A 22107-nucleotide genomic window follows, 5' to 3' on the forward strand; every position below is an offset into this window, starting at 1 on the left:
TGGCCAAAGATTATCCTGGTACATTTGACACACCAGTTCCCAAAGTTCTTATCGATTTGGTTCATCGCAAGGTTGGTGTGGCAGTATCATACACAACGGCATGGAGAGCAAAAAGAGAAGCTGCTAATGAAGTGAGAGGAAGTCCAGAAGAGAGTTTTACTTTATTGAACTGTTATCTACACATGCTAAAGGAGAAAAATATTGGCACAAGAAGTAGTGTGGTAGTGGATGAGGAAAACAAATTCAAGTACCTGTTTTTTGCCCTTGGAGCTAGCATAGAAGGGTTTCGGGCGATGCGGAAAGTCCTCATTGTGGATGGAACACACCTCAAGAATGTCTATGGTGGAGTTCTCCTTGTCGCGACTGCTCAGGATCCCGATCATCACCATTACCCAATTGCGTTTGGTGTAGCAGACGGCGAGAATGATGAAAGCTGGACATGGTTTATGGAGCAGTTGAAATTAGCGATAACTGATGTCCCCGGATTGGTGTTTCTTTCAGATAGAAACAGAAGCTTGATCAAGGCAGTGCGTCTAGTATTCCCTGAGGCCGAACATGGGTATTGTATATGGCATTTGTCTCAGAATGTTAAAGGCCACGTCCATAACAACAAAGATACTTGTGCGTTCAAGTTTAGAGAATGCGCATACGCTTATACAGTGGCTGAGTTCAAGTATCTTTATGACGCTTTTCGCAGGAAGTATCCAAGCGCAGCGGTCTATCTTGACAAGAGTGTTGAAGAGAAGAAATGGGCTAGATGTTACTTTGAAGGAGATAGGTACAATGTTGACACCACCAATTCAGTAGAATCTTTTAATGGTGTTATTAAGAATGCGAGAATGTACACCTTACTGCCAATGTTTGATTTCATCATTGCAAAAATGGCTGAATGGTTTAACAAGTATAGGAAGAAGGCAGCTGAAGTACCGGTCACAGTGAAGCTTGTGCCTATTGTGGAAGACGTAATGTCTATAAGATGTGTTCAAGCAGGGTTTCTCACGGTTGATGAGTTAAACAGCTTCTTTCTTGAGTACAGTGTGCATGGTGCTGACGGGAAGGTTTATACAGTCGATATGGCTAGGTACACTTGCAGCTGTGAGCAATTTGATAAAGACAAATACCCATGTGTGCATGCAGTAGCGGCTGCCACATTCATGACTAGTAAGGCAGGAAAGGAACTCCATCTATCTGAGTATTGCTCTAAGTACTATTTGGTAGAGCAATGGGCTTTGGCTTATCACAGGACAATATATCCTGTTCCTCATATGTCTGATTGGGTTGTACCAGAAGAAGTTAGAGCAAAGAAAATACTTCCTCCGGATTTTGAAGTCAAGAAAGGAAAACCACAACAAACAAGGTTTCCATCTGTAGGAGAATCTCGTGGAAGAGGAAAAAGAGGCAGGGGAGGTGGTAGAGGGAGTGGCAGAGGGAGAGCCAGAGGCACGGGTAGAGCCAGAGGAGAAGGTCTTGCAGCGTATTTTGAATGTGGAAGTGGTTCCAGTTCAGGTGTTTGATTATTTTATTATGTGTTATTTGGACTACTAGGATGTACTGGTATTATTATGTATTATTTGAACTACTAGGAATTACTGGTATTATTATGTATTATTTGAACTACTAGGAATTACTGGTATTATTATGTGTTATTTGAACTACTACGAACTACTGGTATTATTATGCGTTATTTGAATTACTAAGATTTACTGGTATTATTATTTGTTATTTAAACCATTATATGTATTATAGTTTATGATGTAAAATTAGACAATTTTGGTGATTATTTTCAATGCGTAAACTATGTATATAATAACTACGTAGATTTAGACTATTTTTATGCTTGTTTTCAATAGTTAAAGAAAAGCTTGTTTTCAGTTTTCCAAAAAACTTCTTTAACTTTCAATGGTAGTGTGTGAATGGTTCAAGTATAGTAAGCAACATGAAACAAAATACGTATTTCTGGTAAACTTTTTATGTAAATGTCTTAGTTTACGATACCTATGGTATAAAAGTAATTGTTTTACTACGAAACATTCTATTTAGTGATTGTTTAACTAGAAAAACGTAAAAATTGCCAAAATATTACTATGTGGATAGCAGTATTACTAACACCTTGAAGATTACCATGTATTACTAAGTGTTAAATATAATACTAAATATTTATATGGCGGCTGCACGTTTAGCATGTGTTTATTTTTTAAATATTATATATATTTTGGCATTTATCATGTGTTTATTTTTTAAATATTATATATATTTTGGCATTTTACATGTGTTTTCCATTGTTCTCAGTAAACCCAGTAAATCCAGTTATCCAACTTACTCATTTTTGGGCATAGTAACACCTGTAAATTTAAACATCCAAACCTGTCTTTTACAACAAACCAACAACCAAAAGCATTACAAGTTTTAAACATCCAAAAGCATTACAAGTTTTAAACATACCAACATTCAAAATACTTAAATTAACATCCTAAATACATAAGCCTTCTCTTAAGCCTAAACCTTTGTTTTAGGCTTTTTCCCTGCCGTGAAAGGAGTCTGCACCCACTTTGATGGTTCAGTCTTTCTCTTCCCCTTCTCTTAGATGCCTGTGGTGTGCAATCACTCTTCTTTGGTCTGCCCCTCTTAGGTGTCGGTTTTCCATACGCCATTGTCTTCTCCTTGCATCTATGTCTGATCCCAGGCCTCCTAGCTTCCTTATTCCCATCCGTCCTCTCCTCATTGGTACCATCTTCACAGGCATTGCAAGCGACCATGACCCACCTTTGCTTTTCTTCCTCGGTATATTCCTCAATTTCTCGTGTCTGTTCCTCAACTTCTCCTGTCTGTTCCTCAGTCTCTTCTTCCACAACTTTCTCAGCCTCTTCAGTCTCTTCTTCCACAATTTTCTCACTAGTTTTTTCCTCTGCTTCCACAGCTTTTCGGGCTTCCATCACTGCTGCCCAAGTGGTTATTGGAGAATTAACTACTCTCCTTGCAGCCATTGCCTTAGTCCTACCACCAGAAGGTGTTGTTGGAGTTTGATGTGCCTCAACCCGAAGCTCTTTGATCGGCGACTCAAAATGAGGCTGTTTGATCGGAGATCCAAAATGAGGCTCTTTGATCGGAGACTCAACCCGAGCTTCACTGATCTCTGCCGCAACCCGAGGCTCACTGATCTCTGCTGCAACCCGAGCCTCACTGATCTCTGCCGCAACCCGAGGCTCACTGATCTCTGCTGCAACCCGAGCCTCACTGATCTCTGCCGCAACCCGAGGCTCACTGATCTCTGCTGCAACCCGAGCCTCACTGATCTCTGCCGCAACCCGAGGCTCACTGATCTCTGCCTCAACCATAGGCTCTTCTTGACTGTTCTCAATTACTTCCTCACTGGTTTCAACCTCTTCTTGATCCTCCATCACTTTTCCTCCAACCTCTTCTCGATCCTCCATCAAACTCCTCCACAGTTCATCATCCTTCATTCGGTTCAGCACTTGTTCTTGCTCATCACCGTTTTCCTCATCAGCCTCACTGTTTTCCTTGTCTTTATTACCCTCACCCTCGCTTTTTTCAGCTTCTTCTTCACCCTCACCGCTTTTCCCAGCTTCTTCCTTGTCTCCCTTATTCTTCGCTGTTGTGCCATAATCCCCATAATTCCCATGATCCCACTGTCGAAAATCCATGTCTTCACCATGATTCTTCTCTTCACTTAGCTTACTCTCAATAGAAGTTAGCCTTTCTTCCATTTTACTCATCCTCGAGTCAATGGACTCCAGCTTTGCCTCCACCGTAAAGTTAAGACTGGCAAATGCTGTTCCCATGAACTCCACTAGCCTCCCTTCCAGACCTTTCAAGATCAAATCTAAACCGGTTTGAGAGGATGATCCTTCTGCCAACTCCACCTTTGCTTTGTCTTTCTTTTTTGGAAACACTCGTGCAGCTTGATCTAACTCATACAACTCTTCCCACCAAATAGTCTTCTGCTTCACATTTAACCAGTAGTTCCATGTATCACTTTGGCTGCCTTGACGATCATAGTCTCGCTCCTCATCAATGATACGAGCCAGCATAATTTCCTCACCCAAAGTTGGAACCAGCACACTATTAATATCCTGAAAATAAACAATAAATAACAGCAGTTAATTTTTTTTGTTCTACTAGCTTCTACTATAAGTCTATAAATGCATACATGTACCTTTGTTTCTCCAAGCGCATCATATATGTCTTCCAAAGGATAACCCCTCAGACTGGTTTTTATAAACCGGCTCTTGCACATCCTTGGACAGTCTTCACTAGGGTTCTCTGAGTGATTCTGAACTTTTTCCCAAGAGCAGGAATACACTCGAAAGCAAGAACCTAGTATATCCAATGTCACAGTGTAAGATATTCAATTATATAACAATAAAAAATTCACAAAACTACATGATTTACCTCTAAAGGGATTATGAAACCAGGAAAGCCGCATGTCTCATTCACTTCACCTTTCAGATGGTTCATCACATGCTTAATCTCCTTTATTGCATCCTCAAATGTAAGACGGCCCCATGGAAATGATATGCAAGCGTCCAAATCCTCCACTATCCTTAATATGAAGGAGTCTAAAGGTCTTGTATCGTTTGGCTTCCCTCTGATAACCCGACCAAGGAAATACAAGACTGTCATCTTCAATCTATCTGGACACGGCGCCATAGACAACATCTTCTGCTCCACATCACTGATGGTGATCTTAGTTACGTCATGGAAGTAATAATCCACAAACTTATGACTCCCGAGCTTCTCATAGTTCCTCGGATACTCCCTGCAGTCTAAGCCAGAGATGAGGGCATGCTCCCTCATAGAATAGCGGATGGGTACACCATTAACCGCAAACCATGCAACATCATCTTCTGGAGTACAAATTGTGCGCAGGAGTAGCATCCACATCCCTTGGAGCTTCAGGTTTGGTTCATCTGGCATGTGGAAGAAATGTCGAAATTGAGGATGACTTCTGAACCATTCAGCCTCAGGCTTAAGCTTCTTCTTGATCTTCTCTACTGTCTTGGTCACAAAGCACTTTGTTTGTATCTTGCAAGTCTGAGCGAACTCACTGCTTTTGAAGTAGAACTCAAGGGGTTGCATTGGTTGCATTTCCTGCAATTAAAATACATATATACATGTTAGTACTATTAATTACTAACAATGGCAATGATTCCAAAATATATTTACCTCAAACGATGGAGCAGACATGTCTTCACTTTCAGACCCAGATGAAACTGAGAGCGAGTGTATACTCGGTTCTCTCACTGGTGTACTCTTCTTCTTATTTTTCTTCTGCGCTACTCCCTTTTTTACATTTGAGACCGGAGGTTTTCTGATTCTAAGAGACTGACGACGCCTTTCATTGGAGACTTGCCTTTGATTTCCCTTCATAACTTCCCTGTACAAGACATTACAACAAACAACATCAATTAAGTGGTCTCATCAACAACACAATTCATCTTCGGAAATCAATTTTATCAACAACAATTTGATCAATTCAATCCGCAAAATCAATTTTATTAACTCAATCCGCAAAACAACACAAACCAATCCGCAAAACAACAACACAACTGAACTTCGAAAATAAATTTTATCAACTCAATCCGCAAAACAACAACACAACTCAACACAATAGAACAACAAACTAATGACTTACCACAAGGAACGAAGACTTCTCGAGTTAATTTCGACGAGGAAGGAAGAAGAAACAAAGCGCTACTCGACTTAGGTTTCAGAGGGTTTTAAATCGCAAAGAGAAAGTTGAGACACGAGAAATGAGAGAGAGAGTTGGACGTTTGATGGATTCTCGGTTTAGATCCAGGAGAACAAGAAACAGATTCAATCGATCATAATCTCCCTTTAGGGTTTCGAGAGAGAGTCGAGAGAGGAGTTAGATCGGAGAAAATGAGAGAAGTTAGAGGAGGAGGAGATTAGAAATTAGCATAACGACATCGTTTAGGTTTAGGGTGGGTCGGGTTTTTGGGTTAGCTTAGGGTGGGTCGGATCTTGAGGTTGGGTTAAGTAAATACCGAAATTAATAAATGGGTAGTTTGTAATTAGCCACTTTTTTCATTTAAAAAAAATTAATATTAAAATATGGGGAGATTGGAGGATTTTATTGAGGGGTATGGGGCATGTCGAGTTAAAGTCCAGATAAACAAGAAAATACTCTTAGTGCCTCTCTTTTTGTTTTCTTGTGATTTTTTTAGTCTCAAACATACATGTAAATTCTTCTCTTGGTGCGGAATTAGGAGACCCATATGCATTTACATTTGATACATTGTTGTTTTTGACAGGACACTGTTCAAAAGCTCATAGTCAGATTTTTTCTCAAATGGTGGATGCCACTACCTACAGTTTTTAGGATATGATCTCAAACCCATTGATTCTATCTTGGATCCTACAAAACTCCAAAAAGTTTTCAGATATGACTGGAGACTGAGAAACAACGAGGAGGTAAAGCATATATATATCTTGCAGTTTCCGAGAGCAAGTTACAGACACGCCATAGCAGAGTGGAGTAAAACACCCTTTGTCAATAATCATAACAAGATCGTGGAGTTACATGACGCATTAGCCAAGGCGATGTCCAACCTGACTTCAGACGACTCTCTTATGTCGACCCTCAATAAGAAGCTTATCTAGGCTTACATGGGTGAAGAGGAGTAATGAAAGCAACGAAGTAGACAACTATGGTTGCTTTAGGGGACGAGAACACATGTTACTTCAATGCTTTAACAAAGGAAAGAAGAGCTAAAAATAGAATCTATGTCATTGAGGAGTGAGGACCCCTCGGCAACCCATGGCCCTTATGGCTTTTATGCCAGCTTCTTCCAGTTAAATTGGCAAATTATGGGACTTGCAATTAATATTCAAAGAAACTTAGAGTTTCCTCATTTCAGAGATCCTACCATGATCCGTCAATGAAACACACATACAAATAATTCCAAAAATTTTAAGCCCTAAAATAGTCTGTCAATATAAACCTATTTTCCTCTGTAAAGTTTATTACAAGACATTATCTAAGATTATGGAACTGTTCTTGAAGCACCCATTTCTGAAAACTCATATGCTTCATAGCTAGAAGGGAAATTATTGACAATTTTCTGACTACGCAATGTACTCCACTTCTTCACAACTTCCACGGCTAAGAAGTTCTTCGCAATAGCTGTAAAAACTGACATTAGAGTTAGTGTCAGTAATAATACCAAGACGAAACTAGTACAGTAAAGCAAGAAGAAAAGATCGAAGAAAGTGTTTCACTGATCAATGGAGCATAAGTACAACATATGTTTGTAAACCCCAGTTCTAGCTTCATGCTTCTTTTGTCAAAAAGCGAATAACAGTCTTTCCTCGTCAACAGTAGGTCGTAATCATTTGTATCTCCCTATAGTAGAGAATGCATAAAGACAGTTACTTACTCTTTCCTCGTCACCAATAGGTTGTGAAAAGGTCCCCTCAATGTGTAATTCGCCGGGGAGATCCATTGTTTCCATACATCTTCATTCTCTATAGAGAAGTTCTCTATGGCCTCTGCATAATAAAAATCACAAACATATGGCTCTCTAGCTTGTAATAAAATTGTGAGAAAAACAAGAATAAATCACCTGCTGTTTGCAGACGATCAAATCCTCATTGTTTCTCAGCTTTGAATTCTGTCCTACAAAAATATGAAGCAACCTCAGGTCAGATAATGAACACCAATATAGTGAAAGGAATATGTAGCGAATAAGGGGAAGTAAATATTGAATCTTTCAGCTTTAAAATACCTAATGAGGTGAGGATTCGTGTAAAGAATCAACTAGGCATTGAGAAAGAGGGAGGGTTGGCAAGTACCTTGGTCTTCTTAAACATATATAAAAAGGAGATCTCTTTGAATATATTGTTGACAAAATGAAGAAAAAATCTATCAACTGGTCAACATGATTCATCTCCACGGCTGGGAAGGCTATTATGCCACAGTCTGTGTCTTCTTTCCAACTGCCTGTCAGCTGCAATAAAATACAGCCAGTTCTACGTGATTTTGATGGGACTCAACTGATGGGAAGAAAAACTATCTGATGGGATTCATTAGAAAATCTTACCAAACTGAAAAGCCTAGGATTTATTCTGCGACATCCAACTTTTCAATCAAACCTTCCTTACCAAAATAATATTGAGATTAATAACAAAACCGGACTCCCTCTTGTCTCGCATCCAAATAGGGAAGTACTTCCCTTCTTCAAAAACATAACGACAATCTAATTTTCACGTGGATGAAAGGCCATCCTTCTGGGACGTGACTCTGGCTCGAACCACTTGACCCTAATCAGTGAGATTCTTTCAAACCTACTCTACTCTCTGGTCCTCAAGAATTTGGATCAATCTTCCCTTCTACAGAGTGATAGAGATACAAGTCTACTGGGCCGAGTGTCACAAGAGGCCCAGCTTGCAACAAACATATCAGAGCCCAAGTCAAAGACTCTCTCTCAAGACAAGTCTCTTCTCCAACGGTCATCGACTGCAAACAGAGCTCACGTCCAAAGGTGTACGGATGTTTAGAACTTGCCAAAAGAAAACCGATTTGAGCTATTCTTATCCATTGAAGTTTGACTGCTTTACAGGCTGTCAGAGATAAGGTTGCTCTAAGGATCTAGATTGTTCCTAGGGCTTTGACCGCTTTGTATATAATGCTCTGTAATCTCCTCTGTAAAACTCATTCAGTAAAGTCGTATTATTCAGAGTCCTTTCTGTCTCTTGTGTTCATTCATATGGTATCAGAGCCATTAATACCTTAACAGGTCCCTGATGGCAGATCCTTATCCGTTTCCAAGTAAAGTTCACATCTTGAGCTCGGTTACCCTCAAGCTCAACGATAGGAACTACTTACTCTGGAAGACGCAATTCGAATCTCTCTTGTCCAGTCAAAAGCTTATCGGCTTCGTCAATGGTGGTGTTACTGCTCCTGCTCCTACTGTCACGGAGGTCAGAGATGGGGTCAACGTCGACATGCCAAATCCTCTGTATGAGTCCTGGTTCTGCACTGACCAACTGGTCAGATCTTGGCTGTTTGGCACTCTCTCCGAAGAAGTGCTTGGGTACGTTCACAACCTCACCACGTCTCGCGATATCTGGTTGAGTCTAGCTGAGAACTTCAATAAGAGTTCATTGTCCCGTGAGTTTACTCTTCATAGGAACCTTCAACTACTTACAAACAAAGGCAAGTCGTTGGAGGTTTACTATCGAGAGTTCAAGTACCTCTGTGATGCTCTCAGCTCCATTGGCAAGCCAATTGAAGAGTCTATGAAGATATTCGGCTTCCTCAACGGGCTTGGTAGAGAGTTTGATCCTATTACCACTGTCATCCAAAGCTCTCTCACCAAGTTCCCACAACCCTCTTTCACTGACGTTGTCTCCGAAGTTCAAGGCTTTGCCTCTAAGCTCCAGTCCTACGATGATGCCTCCACTGTCTCCCCTCATCTTGCCTTCAATACGCAACAGTCCCAACCCTCACCTGGTGTGCGTCCTGCAGCTCCAAGCTACAACCCACAACACCGAGGCAGAGGCCGTGGAGGCTACTACAGAGGACGTGGAGGCTACTCGACTCGTGGGAGAGGTTTTGCTCAACACCAAACTCCAACTAATACCACTGGTGAACGCCCGAAGTGTCAGATTTGTGGGCGTATGGGTCAGACAGCGTTGAAGTGCTACAACCGCTTTGACAATGCATACCAGAGTGCTGAAGCGTTCAATGCCATGAAGTACACTGATGAACATGGCAGAGACTGGTATCATGACTCTGGAGCTACGGCACACATCACCTTTGATGCTCAGAACCTGCAAACGTCTCATCCCTATGAAGGAGCGGATGCAGTAATGGTTGGTGATGGTGCCTATATACCCATTACGCATGTTGGAGCTACAAACATCACCTCTCCTTCAGGTACTATCCCTCTAAATGAAGTGCTTGTTTGCCCTCAGATTAAAAAATCTCTGCTCTCTGTCTCAAAGTTGTGTGAAGACTTTCCGTGTAGAGTCTTCTTTGATCTTAACAATGTGTATGTGATTGACCTCAAAACTCAGAGGGTGGTGGCAAAGGGTCCTCGAAATAAAGGACTATATGTGCTGAAGAGTGATGAGTTTGCAGCTTTCTACTCAACGCGTCATGTTGCAGCTTCGGAAGCAGTATGGCATCAGCGTCTTGGGCATTCAAATCTCAGAGTTCTTCAGCATCTACAAGCCTGCAAGGAGATACAAGTCAATAAGAGCAACACTTCTTCCATTTGTGAGCCTTGCCAAATGGGAAAGAGTAGTCGTCTTCAGTTTTCTACTTCTAGTTCTTCTGTTTCAGAACCTTTAGAGTGCATCCATAGTGATCTTTGGGGACCCTCCCCTGTTGCATCAAATCAGGGTTTCCGTTATTATGTAGTCTTTGTGGATGAGTACTCTCGTTTTACTTGGTTCTACCCTTTGAAATATAAAGATGAGTTCTAGTCAGTGTTCATTGGGTTTCAGAAGTTAGTCGAAAATCAACTCAACAAGAAAATTAAAATGTTTCAATCTGATGGGGGTGGTGAGTTTATGAGTAACAAGTTTAAGGATCATCTACGTCTCCATGGCATTCATCACCGAGTGTCTTGTCCGTATACTCCTGAGCAAAATGGTATCTCAGAGAGAAAGCACAGACATCTAACAGAGCTTGGAATGTCTATGATGTTTCATAGCCACTTACCTCTGCATCATTGGGTAGAGGCGTTTTATACAGCTTCCTACATCACCAATTTGCTTCCTAGTCTGACCAAGAAGAAGGTTTCTCCAGTTGAGATGCTTCTGAAGACGAAACCGGACTACTCTCATCTTCGTGTCTTTGGGGCTGCTTGCTATCCGTACCTGAGACCAGTTGCTGATCACAAGATGGAACCTAAGTCACTGCAGTGTGTCTTCTTAGGATATAGTCCTCATTACAAGGGCTATCGATGTCTGTATCCTCCAACAGGAAGGGTATACCTATCACGTCATGTCGTCTTTGATGAAGACTTGTTCCCTTTCAAGGAAAATTACAAGTCTTTGGTCCCACGCTACGAGACTACTCTGCTCAAAGCTTGGCAACAAGCTACGTTTCCACCACTGAAACAGACTGATGATCGATGTGTTCGGTTCCTACCCCTTCCTGCAAGTCCTGCAGTGCCTCCACCTGCTGTTATACCTCCTCCAACCCCTCCTCCTATCAACGATGATGCACTAGACCATGAGCCTGATGCAGAGCCTCCAGTGGTAGTGCCTCCGGGTGTTGCAGCAAATGTGCATCCTATGCGCACCAGGGCCAAATCAGGCATCCAAAAGCCTAACACGCGATATGCTTTGTTCACTTCAGAGTTTGTTCCTGAGATTCCGAAGAACATCAAAGAAGCAATAAGTCACCCGGGTTGGAATGCAGCAGTTTGCAAGGAAATGACCAACATTCATATGTTGGATACATGGAGTTTGGTTCCTGCGACATCTGATATGAACATCTTGAGCAGCAGATGGGTCTTTACTATCAAGTTTGGTCCAGATGGTAAGGTGAAAGAACTAAAGGCTCGACTGGTCTCGAAACGTTTAGTCCGGTTGTGAGAACAGCTACAATATGTATTGTTCTTAACGTTGCTGCAGCAAAGAACTGGTCCATCAGACAACTAGATGTATCTAGTGCATTTCTTCATGGAGACTTAAAGGAACCGGTCTACATGTATCAGCCTCCCGGGTTTGAAGATCCAAACCGGCCTCATCACGTCTGCAAACTCACTAAAGCTCTGTATGGTCTCAAGCAAGCTCCTCGTGCTTGGTTTGATACCTTCAGTGAGTTTCTGATTGACTTTGGCTTCACCTGCAGCAAGTCTGATCCGTCTCTTCACTTATCATCGTGACAGGAAGACACTTGTGCTCCTTCTCTATGTCTATGATATACTTCTGACTGGCAGTGATGAGTCCCTTATTCAAGCTCTCATTGCCTCGCTGAACAATCGTTTTCTGATGAAGGACCTTGGCAAACCAAAGTACTTTCTGGGCATTGAAATCATTGAACATGATGGAGGCATGTTTCTTCATCAAGCTGCTTATGTCAAGGATATTCTTCAGCAAACAGCAATGTCAGACTGTAATCCTGTTGCAACTCCTCTTCCGCTACGCCCTGAGTTTGATGACTCTCCCCTGTTTGAAGAGCCTACGTATTTTCGAAGCATCGCTGGCAAACTACAGTATCTGACAATCACTCGTCCGGATATACAATATGCAGTTAACTTTGTTTGCCAACGGATGCATGCTCCAACGGTTGCTGACTTTGGCTTCTTGAAAAGAATACTCAGATACATCAAAGGAACTCAGCACCTTGGGTTACACGTCAACAAGCTGACGACTCTGCAACTCTCCGTCTACTGTGATAGTGACTGGGCCGGGTGTAAGGAGACCAGACGATCCACAACTGGCTTCTGTACACTGCTTGGTCCTAATCTGCTCTCCTGGTCAGCAAAGCGATAGGCAATGGTCTCAAGATCATCAACAGAGGCCGAATATAGAGCCTTGGGAGCCACTGCTCAGGAGATAGCTTGGATCTCTTTCCTCCTGCGCGATCTTGGTATCAGTCAGCCTCATGCTACGATGTTACTCTGTGACAATCTTTCTGCAGTCTACCTGAGTGCCAATCCTGCAATGCATAAGCGCTCTAAGCACTTTGACACATATTTTCACTACATCAGAGAACAAGTAGCGTTGGGGCTGATTGAGACTAAGCACATTCCGGCTGCGCTTTAGATTGCTGACATCTTTACCAAATCTTTGCCTCGCCGTGCCTTCATGGAATTGCGTGACAAACTTAGCGTTGGGACTCCTCCCACCTCAAGTTTGAGGGGGAATGATAGAGATACAAGTCTACTGGGCCGAGTGTCACAAGAGGCCCAGCTCGCAACAAACATATGAGAGCCCAAGTCAAAGACTCTCTCTCAAGACAAGTCTCTTCTCCAACGGTCATCGACTGCAAACATAGCTCACGTCCAAAGGTGTACGGATGTTTACAACTTGCCACAGCAAAACCGATTTGAGCTATTCTTATCCACTGAAGTTTGACTGCTTTACAGGCTGTCAGAGATAAGGTTGCTCTAAGGATCTAGATTGTTCCTAGGGCTTTGACCGCTTTGTATATAATGCTCTGTAATCTCCTCTGTAAAACTCATTCAGTAAAGTCGTATTATTCAGAGTCCTTTCTGTCTCTTGTGTTCATTCATACAGAGTCTCCATCAACATCTTTTCATACATCTTCTCATATATCTCCTGAGAAAGTTTTCACCATATCAATATCTTCAGCCAGAGAATGCGAAAGAAGAGCCCAACTTGGTTCTGCTCCCCATACTACTAGACCTCGTTACTTCTCCACCCTTTCAAGCCTACCCATCTGATCTCACTCAACTCACACATATTTGGCGTCGCTCAGATTCGCAAAACCTCATCGAAACTATTAACCAGTATGAAGACAGTCAGAACTATATTGAGTCTTTCCGGACATCGTCGCTTTTCATTAATTTTTCAAAACTTTAAAGGGGCATTCTTTTTTGGAGCTCATTTAATGCAATTTTTTAGATGTTTCTAAAATAAATAAATAAAGGGCTATGTAAAACAATAATAAACCTTTGAATGTGGGCTGGCCCATGGGCTTTATGAATACCCGAGAAAGTTTACGACATTACGTCCGATTTCCAGCCACTATGCTTGCTTTGACTAGAGCTTGACCTCTGCTCCCGGTGAAGGAACGACACAGAGAAAGAGAGAGAGGGAACACGAAAACTCGTCAGCTAACAGAAAGTTTGAGCGGAGATGAGTACCATGAAGTTCTGCCGCGAATGGTATAAACAAATTTGTTTCTACAATTCTTCTGCTTCCTCTACTCAAAGTTCTGATTTTAGGTTTTCATCTCTTAGCATTGTCGTGTCTGAATCCGTTTCGGCTACTGCCACTTAGTTCGTCGAAGTTCTGTCGTTTTGCCTATGCTGTCAAATCGACTAAAAGCTCCTATCTTGCTCTCCATCTTACGAACCTTTTATTTTATTTTTTTGTATGTTTCTTTGTTTTCAGTAATAACATACTATATCCCAAGGAAGACAGGGAGCAATCGATACTCCTCTACGCCTGCCGTAATCGCGATCACCAGGTTTAATTTTGTGTTCCATGGCTTTCTTTTGAATGAAATTAGGGTTCCATGGCTTTTATGCCTTAATGTGATTTGATTTGAAACTCTTTTGGTGTATCTGTAAGAGGTTTATTTAACGATGCCACTACGCACTATTGCTGTTTGATAAACTGATGCCGTTTCCTCTTTGTCCTTTTCTTAAGAGTCTGGAGACTCAAATGTAAGAAGTTGAGATTAGAACACGAGAGACGAGAATTTAACTGAGTTTAGAAATCCACAGTCCAGCTCATAGTCCTTGTTACAGGGGTCCTGAGCCTGATTGGTTATGATAATGCTTACATTTCATTCATTCTGAACAAATGCATGATTCAATAGCATTTAGATGCCATGAGAGATCATATGCTGTGCAGTTTAGCTTATTGTTGGATTTTCTAACCCAAATTAGTTATCTTTCATGCCGATTGTTAGTAGATAGATTGCCGCACTCTTGTTACTTACCTTACCTTACGAGGTCTGCTACTTAGTTTAGTGTTGTTGTGCCAACTGTTTGCAGCAAAGCAGCGGATGACAACTGTGTTTACAGAAACGAGGTTCACCATTCAGTTAGTGAACAAACTCAGATCCTCTCTGACGTTGCCTCTGACCCCACTCTTCCCCGCACCAAGGCCGTCCGCTGCGCCAAGTGTCAACACGGCGAAGCTGTCTTCTTCCAGGTGAATGATGTCTCATTTAGTTATTCTTTTTTCTTGTGTTATTTACCTCGTGTGTGTGATTGAATATTGCAGGCTACTGCAAGAGGAGAAGAAGGAATGACCCTGTTCTTCGTTTGCTGCAACCCTAATTGTGGCCATCGCTGGAGAGAATAGAACTAGTACTAGTTTACATTGATTTCCCCTCTGTACCGTGTTCTTGACTTCCTCTGCTGGAAACGTTTTAGTTTGGAGTTTTCTATGTGCACAAATAAATATGAATACTGTGACGGCTGTTCTTGATTTTTCAGGGTCTTTTGTGATAATTTAAGTTTTACCTCGGTTCAATTATTTATTTTCTCATTTATTTGGGGGTCAATCGGAAAATAAGTCGTTATCCATGGGGTTGAAATTTTAGTACGTGGAAATTGGCACAAGTTTTTTGGTCCGCATGGCTGCATGTGCACTGCAACAATCCATTACGGAAGATATTTCTGTTTTTGTATAAAAAAATGAAGATGTCCAAAAAAGTATAAGAAAATGTAAACTTTTGATCTGCAACACCTACATAATGATATAACGTTACCGATTACATATTCGCCTAATGCAATTTTTGATCAAGTACTTACATTAGTGAAAGAAGGAACAGTTTGAAAGGCCGTTACTTTACTTGTCCTCGTTAAAAACATAGTTTATATCCCACTAAAACACCTTCATTAGATGACAAAAAAACACCTTCATTCATTTTTTATTTTTTAAACAGAAATCATTTTTTTTTATGTCTGGCTGATTATGCTATTCCAGCGTCAAAAACATTGCATAGATGATTATACATCTGATAATTTTACCTTCTTTGAAAATACACATCTGCCTGTATCACTTTGATCGAGCTGTCTTATGAGATCCATTTTCAACAATACACTTTGCACTATGTTGAAGACCTTTTGTAATTATTTTCTCCATAATCTGAGTAATTTTGTGTGTTCTGGAGTGTGATCCCCAATTTCCTATTATAGAACATTAATAAACATTTAGTCAAACCACTAAACTAAAAAGGTTTCCACTCTTTTCATTTGTTTATAAACATAAATTTTCTTTCTACTAGATTAGTTCTCATTTGAATACTTACTTTCCTTCTATGTAACTTTTTCGGGCATTTTCTTTCTAGAACAAAAGTATATTAATAAATTTCTTGATGAGGAACCTTTTTAGAGATTAACTTATTTTTGACCTTTTTGTTGCCAACAATAACTATACTATTCTGAATGAATCACCAATTCGAAAGTTCAAATATGTGGTATAGAATCATTGAATCAACATACTACACAACAAAAAGAGAATTTCAAACACTTTGTAGAAGCTTGCCTGTCATTGTGTTATTTTATTTAGAATATGTGAGGTTGTAAAGTGAGGAAATAACTCATTCCATTGTTGAATTTCCTATGTGGGATATGAAAGCCGATTTTTTTTGGTCGGTGTATACACCATCTTCATTAATTGAAAACTGTCTATTTGCAAACAGTATTTCTGAAAATTGTAAGATCTTCATGTATTTTATAATGTAAATCAAATCTTCATATTTAACATCTAAAAGTAATAGATTTCATCGGACATTCATAATTTCTATAATCTTGTCATATCGAAACCCATGTATTGGAAAATCATTCTTTATCCGAAAAGTTATCTTGTTATTTCCATGATCCACCCACATAACACTATCACAGATCATCAAATTGTTGGCTTGATTGCGAAAGATACCAATCATTCAAATTTTTGTCTCAATCCATGCAACACCTTCTATTTCTGCTCTTATTTATAAATCTTGTCATTTTGATTCCAACCACCACCCCCCCCCCCCCCAACACCATTTCCCCACCCCCGAAAAAGGAAAATGAAAAAAGGATTATGCTATTAATCCGCCTTCTAATACCATGGATCTAATAAAAACCCAGAACAGCTAATATTTTTTAAAGATTCCTTAAGTTTTTGATGAAAATTTTATTATCTCATCCAAGAAAAAAACAAAATTTATTTATGTATCAGTTAGTTTATTTTTGTTATTAATAACCTACTATAAAGTCGTTAAAAAAACCTACTATACAATTGATGAAAATTTTATTATGTAATCCAAGAAGAAAAGTACTATAATAGAAGAAAAAACAAAAAAATTATGGAAAAGTTAGTTTATTTTTGTTATTAATAATCTACTGTACAGTCGTTAAAAGCCTACTATAAAATTGTACTTTTTATATTTAAATTTAAATTTTATGATAACCTTTAGATATTCCTACACATGATTTAGGGTTTAGGGTTAGGATTTAGACATGGTATTCCACCGACGCAAAAATCCGACCCGAAACCGACTCGAAAATACCCGATCCGAAACTGATCCGAAAATTTGCAAGTATCTTTGGATCATAAATTTCTTTTACCCGAAAGAATCAGAATAAAAAAGAACCGACCCAAATAGACTCGGACCCAAAAAGAACCGACCTGGTAAGAACCGATTTGTACCCGACTTAAAAACATGTATATCCAAAACTATGATTTTATGTGTTCTATTTTATGATTTAGTTGAAATATCTTTTGCTAACAATATTTGTTATTATTTTGTAACATTTTTAAGTAAAATGAAGTTTTAAAATTTAGACTTAAAAATGTTTTATTTTAATTATTAATAGTTTAATTTAAGTTATTTATATAAACTTTTAGATATATATGAAAAATATTAACTAAATATAGTATGTATGTATTTTTCAGATCCTAAATACCCGAACCTGATTCGGATTCGATATGGATCCGAAATATTTTTGGTTATTTTACAAGTATTAGAATTAAAGATCCGAACTGACCCGAACCCGACAAGATCGGACCCGAAAAAATTATAAATATCTATCAAATTTCTAGGACCCGAAAATCCGACCCAAACCTGACCTGAAGATTCGGATGCCCAAACCTACTTATACTCGTATTTTCTATATTAATATTATGTACAAAAGGACATAGGTTCATAACGTATGTAGATAACATATGTAGGCTCATGAATTAAACGAGAGTATTTGTATTAAATTTAAGGTTATCATATCTTGTAAATATATGTATGTCCAATATCAATATTTATTGATCCATTTATGTTTATCTGCAGGTATAAAAATATTAAAATGTTATTAATGAGATTTTAAATTTCTTTGTAAATTTGAAGGTATTTTTGAAAATTTGACAGTTTCTTTAAAAGAGAAAAACATGAATGATTATGTTTTAAAGGTATAGATTATTTAAATATTTTGAAAAAATGGTGGTTATAAAGAATTCTAGTTAAATATATTTTCATTTTAATTTTCAAAAATAATATAACGTTTGAAATTTGATAGGAATTATAAAGGTATCAGTTATTTTATTTTCTTGTGGATTTTACTTTTGGACGCGCCTCTGATAACACATGATGTATGAATATAAGCATGCCAATGTACTTTGTGGTGGGAAGAATCATATGCATCTACAAGATAATTGTAAGTTTGTAACATTTACAAGATAGGGTGATTTAAGAGAAGTGCAGACTCGGGAGATGAGACGAGTGATGGAGTACCCGTGTTCTCCAAGAATCATCAAGCTCTGTGAAGTCTAATAAAACTGGAATTTGCAAGATTTTGTTTCTAATGGAGGTGAGTTGCTCTCTGTTTCATATCTCTCTTCACGGGAAACTTAAAAGTATAAAATATTGATTATATGCTCATCTGAACTAAACCTTCTTTACTGGTTATATCTTATAGTCTAACGACTGTTGTAATGCTAACACACTGTTGCAACAGCTATTTTCATCTAAATACTTGTCTAACAATTGTTGCAACAACTGGTTTCATCTAAATACTATGAAGTGGATTTGGTGTCATAGTACTAACTCCTATTCTTGGTTACTCACTTATGCTTAATAACAAGGCTCGAGAAGAAGGGATTGTGAGGTATATATTTGAGCTTGGAGCCTTGGAGCACAGTGGAAGTTCCAAGGTTTTACAATCCACTAGCCACAGCCTCGCAAGATACGATATGTCAAGTAATGAAAACTTCTCTCCAACTCCGTAGAGAGCAAAACATTCCTATTATGCACCAACTGAGTTCACTCTACAAGCAGATGTACCATTTGAATCCAGACAAAGAGGAAAAGACCTAGTGATCACTAGAGAGTAAAAGAGCTGTTATTAATCCAAAAGCCCTCAGGGCATGAGCCTCTGTTACAGCATCTATGCTTTCAGTGTTAGCTTAAGATACTCATACATGGTGAGATCCTTGTACATATCTTTCTCCTTCTTACCTCTGAGAAAGTCCACCACAAGCTTCTCTAACAGATCTTATGTTGTTTTACCTCTAAGTTTCTGCTCCCCCATGTTCCTTTAGTCATTTTTCTCAGAAGAACTTGGGACGTAGACTAGAAGAAGTTGGATAAGCAATGTGTATGAAATGTTGTAACATATCCAATCCTAAACAAAAAGAGTTTGACCAAAGTTAACTATGTGGAAATCAAAGTGTTCTTTCTACTCTCATCGAGAGTGTTTATGTTTTGAATTACAACAAATGCAAGAGAGTAAAGAGAGAATAAACCAAAGCTTGTGTTAAGAGAAACAACACAAGTAAAGAGAAAAACAGAGAGTGAAGAGAACAAAACAGAGAGGGAACAAAAACAGAACAAGAGATGGAGCTGGCCGTGAGTGGAGAGGGTCAAGCAAGAAGTGGCCAAGTCCATGTGAACGGCCAGCAGCAGAATCATATGGCCGAGAATATCATGAGCACCTAGCTTTTAACCAGCCAATAGCAACACAATCGTCAATGACAAATGTTTCTTCACTATATACTCTTTCTCTGCACAAGCTTGGAGTGAAATTTGAATAATTAAACCGGCTTGGATATTGGTGAGAACCAAACCAAGATGCAAAAGCAGAGAGGCTTTTCAGAAGGCAAGTTTAAAGTTCTCCTTGGATACAAATTCATTTTAAAGATATTGAATAGTGCTCTTAATACATTAAAACAGAGATTACATACTTTGTCACTTCAGAAAGATGTAGAATGACAGACCACTACACTTAAAAGTTCATAAAACATCATTCATTTAATTAAACTGACCCATTACATGATTTGATTAAACTGACCCATTACATAATTAAAGAGAGAGAATCCATACTTAGACCTAGAGACACCGCTGAGACCTAAAGACATTAAATTAAAAATACCAAATTCAAACACCAAGTCTCCAGAAACAGAGACACACCACTTAGATCTAAAGACATTAAATTAAAAAGACCAAATCCAAACACCAAGTCTCGAAAACCAGAAAATATTGCTCGATCAGTTATTCCCCTTCTTCTTCTTCTTCTTCTCTTCCTCAATCTTCTTCTTCTCTTCCTCAATCTCTCTTCTTTTCTTCCATCATCTTCTTCAAAGCAGTAGCTTTCCTCTCCATTATTTCATAGAACTTCATATGCTTCAGCACCTCTCCTCCAACTCTGTATGTGAAACCTTTCTCCTCAACAACAATGGTTGCTTGCACATCATTGTCTTGTGTCACATTCTTGAAAGTGAAGCAAGGATAACCATCAAACGTACCATCTTCATGTTTCCAACGAAATTCAAAGATCTCCACAAGAGTCCACGTCAGCAAATCTATCCACCACATGCGATTGAGCTCTCGATCTTCAAGAGAATCCATGTAGACCTTGTCCATCACACACTCAATGACAAGCTCAAAGAGTTGCTCATCATTGGAGTAGAGAGTCTTTAGATCTTCATCATCCTTGTTTTCTTTTCCCTCCACCACTTTAACTCCTCCTCCTCCTTCACACTTCAACTTGGTGGATGAAATGACTCTCTTTGGCATGAAGGAAGGTTTACCAAGATGTTGAAAAGTTGCCCTCTTGTCCCTAACCAAGCAAAATCCAAACATTGTTCGAGATACATCTTTGGTGAGAAAATTAGCCATCGTGACTGAAAGGGAGAGAGAAAGAAACAAGAACCAGAGAAAAGATGAGAAGGACAAGGAAGATGGTAGCAAGAAGCTGCATTTAAGAACAATAAGATCACGACCTTAGTTGCCATGGGAATCAATCTAATTCCACTTTTTCTGATCGTTTCTTCTTTGTCTCTCTTTTTTATTTTGAGTTGAATGGTTTTTCAAATTTCTTGCCTATCCTAATCCGGTAAGTTTCAGTATAAGCTTAGTGTACAACATTGGAATATGCACTTTGATCACTTTATTTGTCGGTAGACTGTGAAATTTTATTCTGGTCATTATTATTTGGTCACTAGATCTTTATTATAGACTACATATTTGTTGTTTTCCATTTACATATAGTATAATAAATATAAAGTGAACTTGAATTTCCATTACTTGGATGTAAGAGTAATGCATACAGGTTTGTTTACTATAATGTAAAGTAGTAGTTGAAACTATAATTAGAATGTTGTTCTCAAAATATTATTTTTTCTTACAAATCTTTCTTCTTTCACTGAGTTGTCAAAATAAATTATTACTTTACCTTGTATTATTTTATTTAAAATAATATTATCATATCTATATTTATTCGAAATAAATTATCACTAACACACACTAAACATATTTAATTAAAAATACTAGCTAGATGTTTTAGATACGGGGGATTTATCATCTCTGAATTATAGAGAGACAAAATGGATTTTTTTTTGTTTTTACTTCCTTAAGAAAAAAACAAGAAACTTAGACACAAAGGCAACTTCTATGTAACATAATTATATATGTTCTCTCATTAAATGAGGACAAGACCAAGAAAAAATGAAGATTTTTTTTCTAGTATGCCGAAATGCACAGAAAAATCCTTAATGTATATAATATATAAATTAAATAAAATTTCGGTTACTATGATCAAAAGGAGTTGATGAAGTGTTACTTATGATTTGCCTATATATCTACTTTTATTCAAAATGAATTTAAAAAATCAAACGGTAAAAAAAGGGAGTAAAACTTGACATTTAAATCCTCTGTTTTTATCTCTTTCTCCTGGTTTATAGGCTTTTTAGAGACTTTATGGGGGAAAAACTTTCATGAAAAAGAGATGCGACTGTGGAGGTGTCTAATGAAGTTGACTTACAAATTCTCCCCCTCGTGACACGTGTCCATAAGAGAACTTCTTAGAGGGAAAGGTGTGTGTGTTTTTGTTCAGACAGAAGTCAAGATGGCATGTGGCTAAGATTTTGATACAGAAGCCAGAAGTAAAGTTAGCATGCATGCAGCTTTATCTTACAACATATAAAAATTATATT

The 22107-nt window shown here is 38.8% G+C and overlaps 2 protein-coding genes across 2 annotated transcripts; one reads left to right on the forward strand and one right to left on the reverse strand.

Annotated features, from left to right (window-relative positions):
* Nucleotides 1-2285: 2285 nt before the first annotated feature.
* LOC130498991 (uncharacterized protein At3g43530-like) lies at nt 2286-5388 on the reverse strand. The gene is made up of 5 exons (XM_056992868.1): nt 5185-5388; nt 4411-5109; nt 4175-4291; nt 2589-4091; nt 2286-2342 (listed from the first exon to the last, which is right to left on the reverse strand). The coding sequence occupies exons 1-5, from the start codon at nt 5386-5388 to the stop codon at nt 2286-2288; spliced, it is 2580 nt and encodes an 859-aa protein (XP_056848848.1).
* An 8331-nt stretch (nt 5389-13719) lies between these two features.
* Nucleotides 13720-15190, forward strand: LOC108821655 (DNA-directed RNA polymerases II, IV and V subunit 9B-like). Its single transcript, XM_018594651.2, has 4 exons — nt 13720-13850; nt 14080-14156; nt 14690-14847; nt 14920-15190. The coding sequence occupies exons 1-4, from the start codon at nt 13822-13824 to the stop codon at nt 14998-15000; spliced, it is 345 nt and encodes a 114-aa protein (XP_018450153.1). The 5' UTR covers nt 13720-13821; the 3' UTR covers nt 15001-15190.
* Nucleotides 15191-22107: the final 6917 nt, after the last annotated feature.

The sequence above is a fragment of the Raphanus sativus genome, chromosome 8 (genome assembly GCF_000801105.2).
Source record: "Raphanus sativus cultivar WK10039 chromosome 8, ASM80110v3, whole genome shotgun sequence".
Lineage (NCBI taxonomy): Eukaryota > Viridiplantae > Streptophyta > Magnoliopsida > Brassicales > Brassicaceae > Raphanus > Raphanus sativus.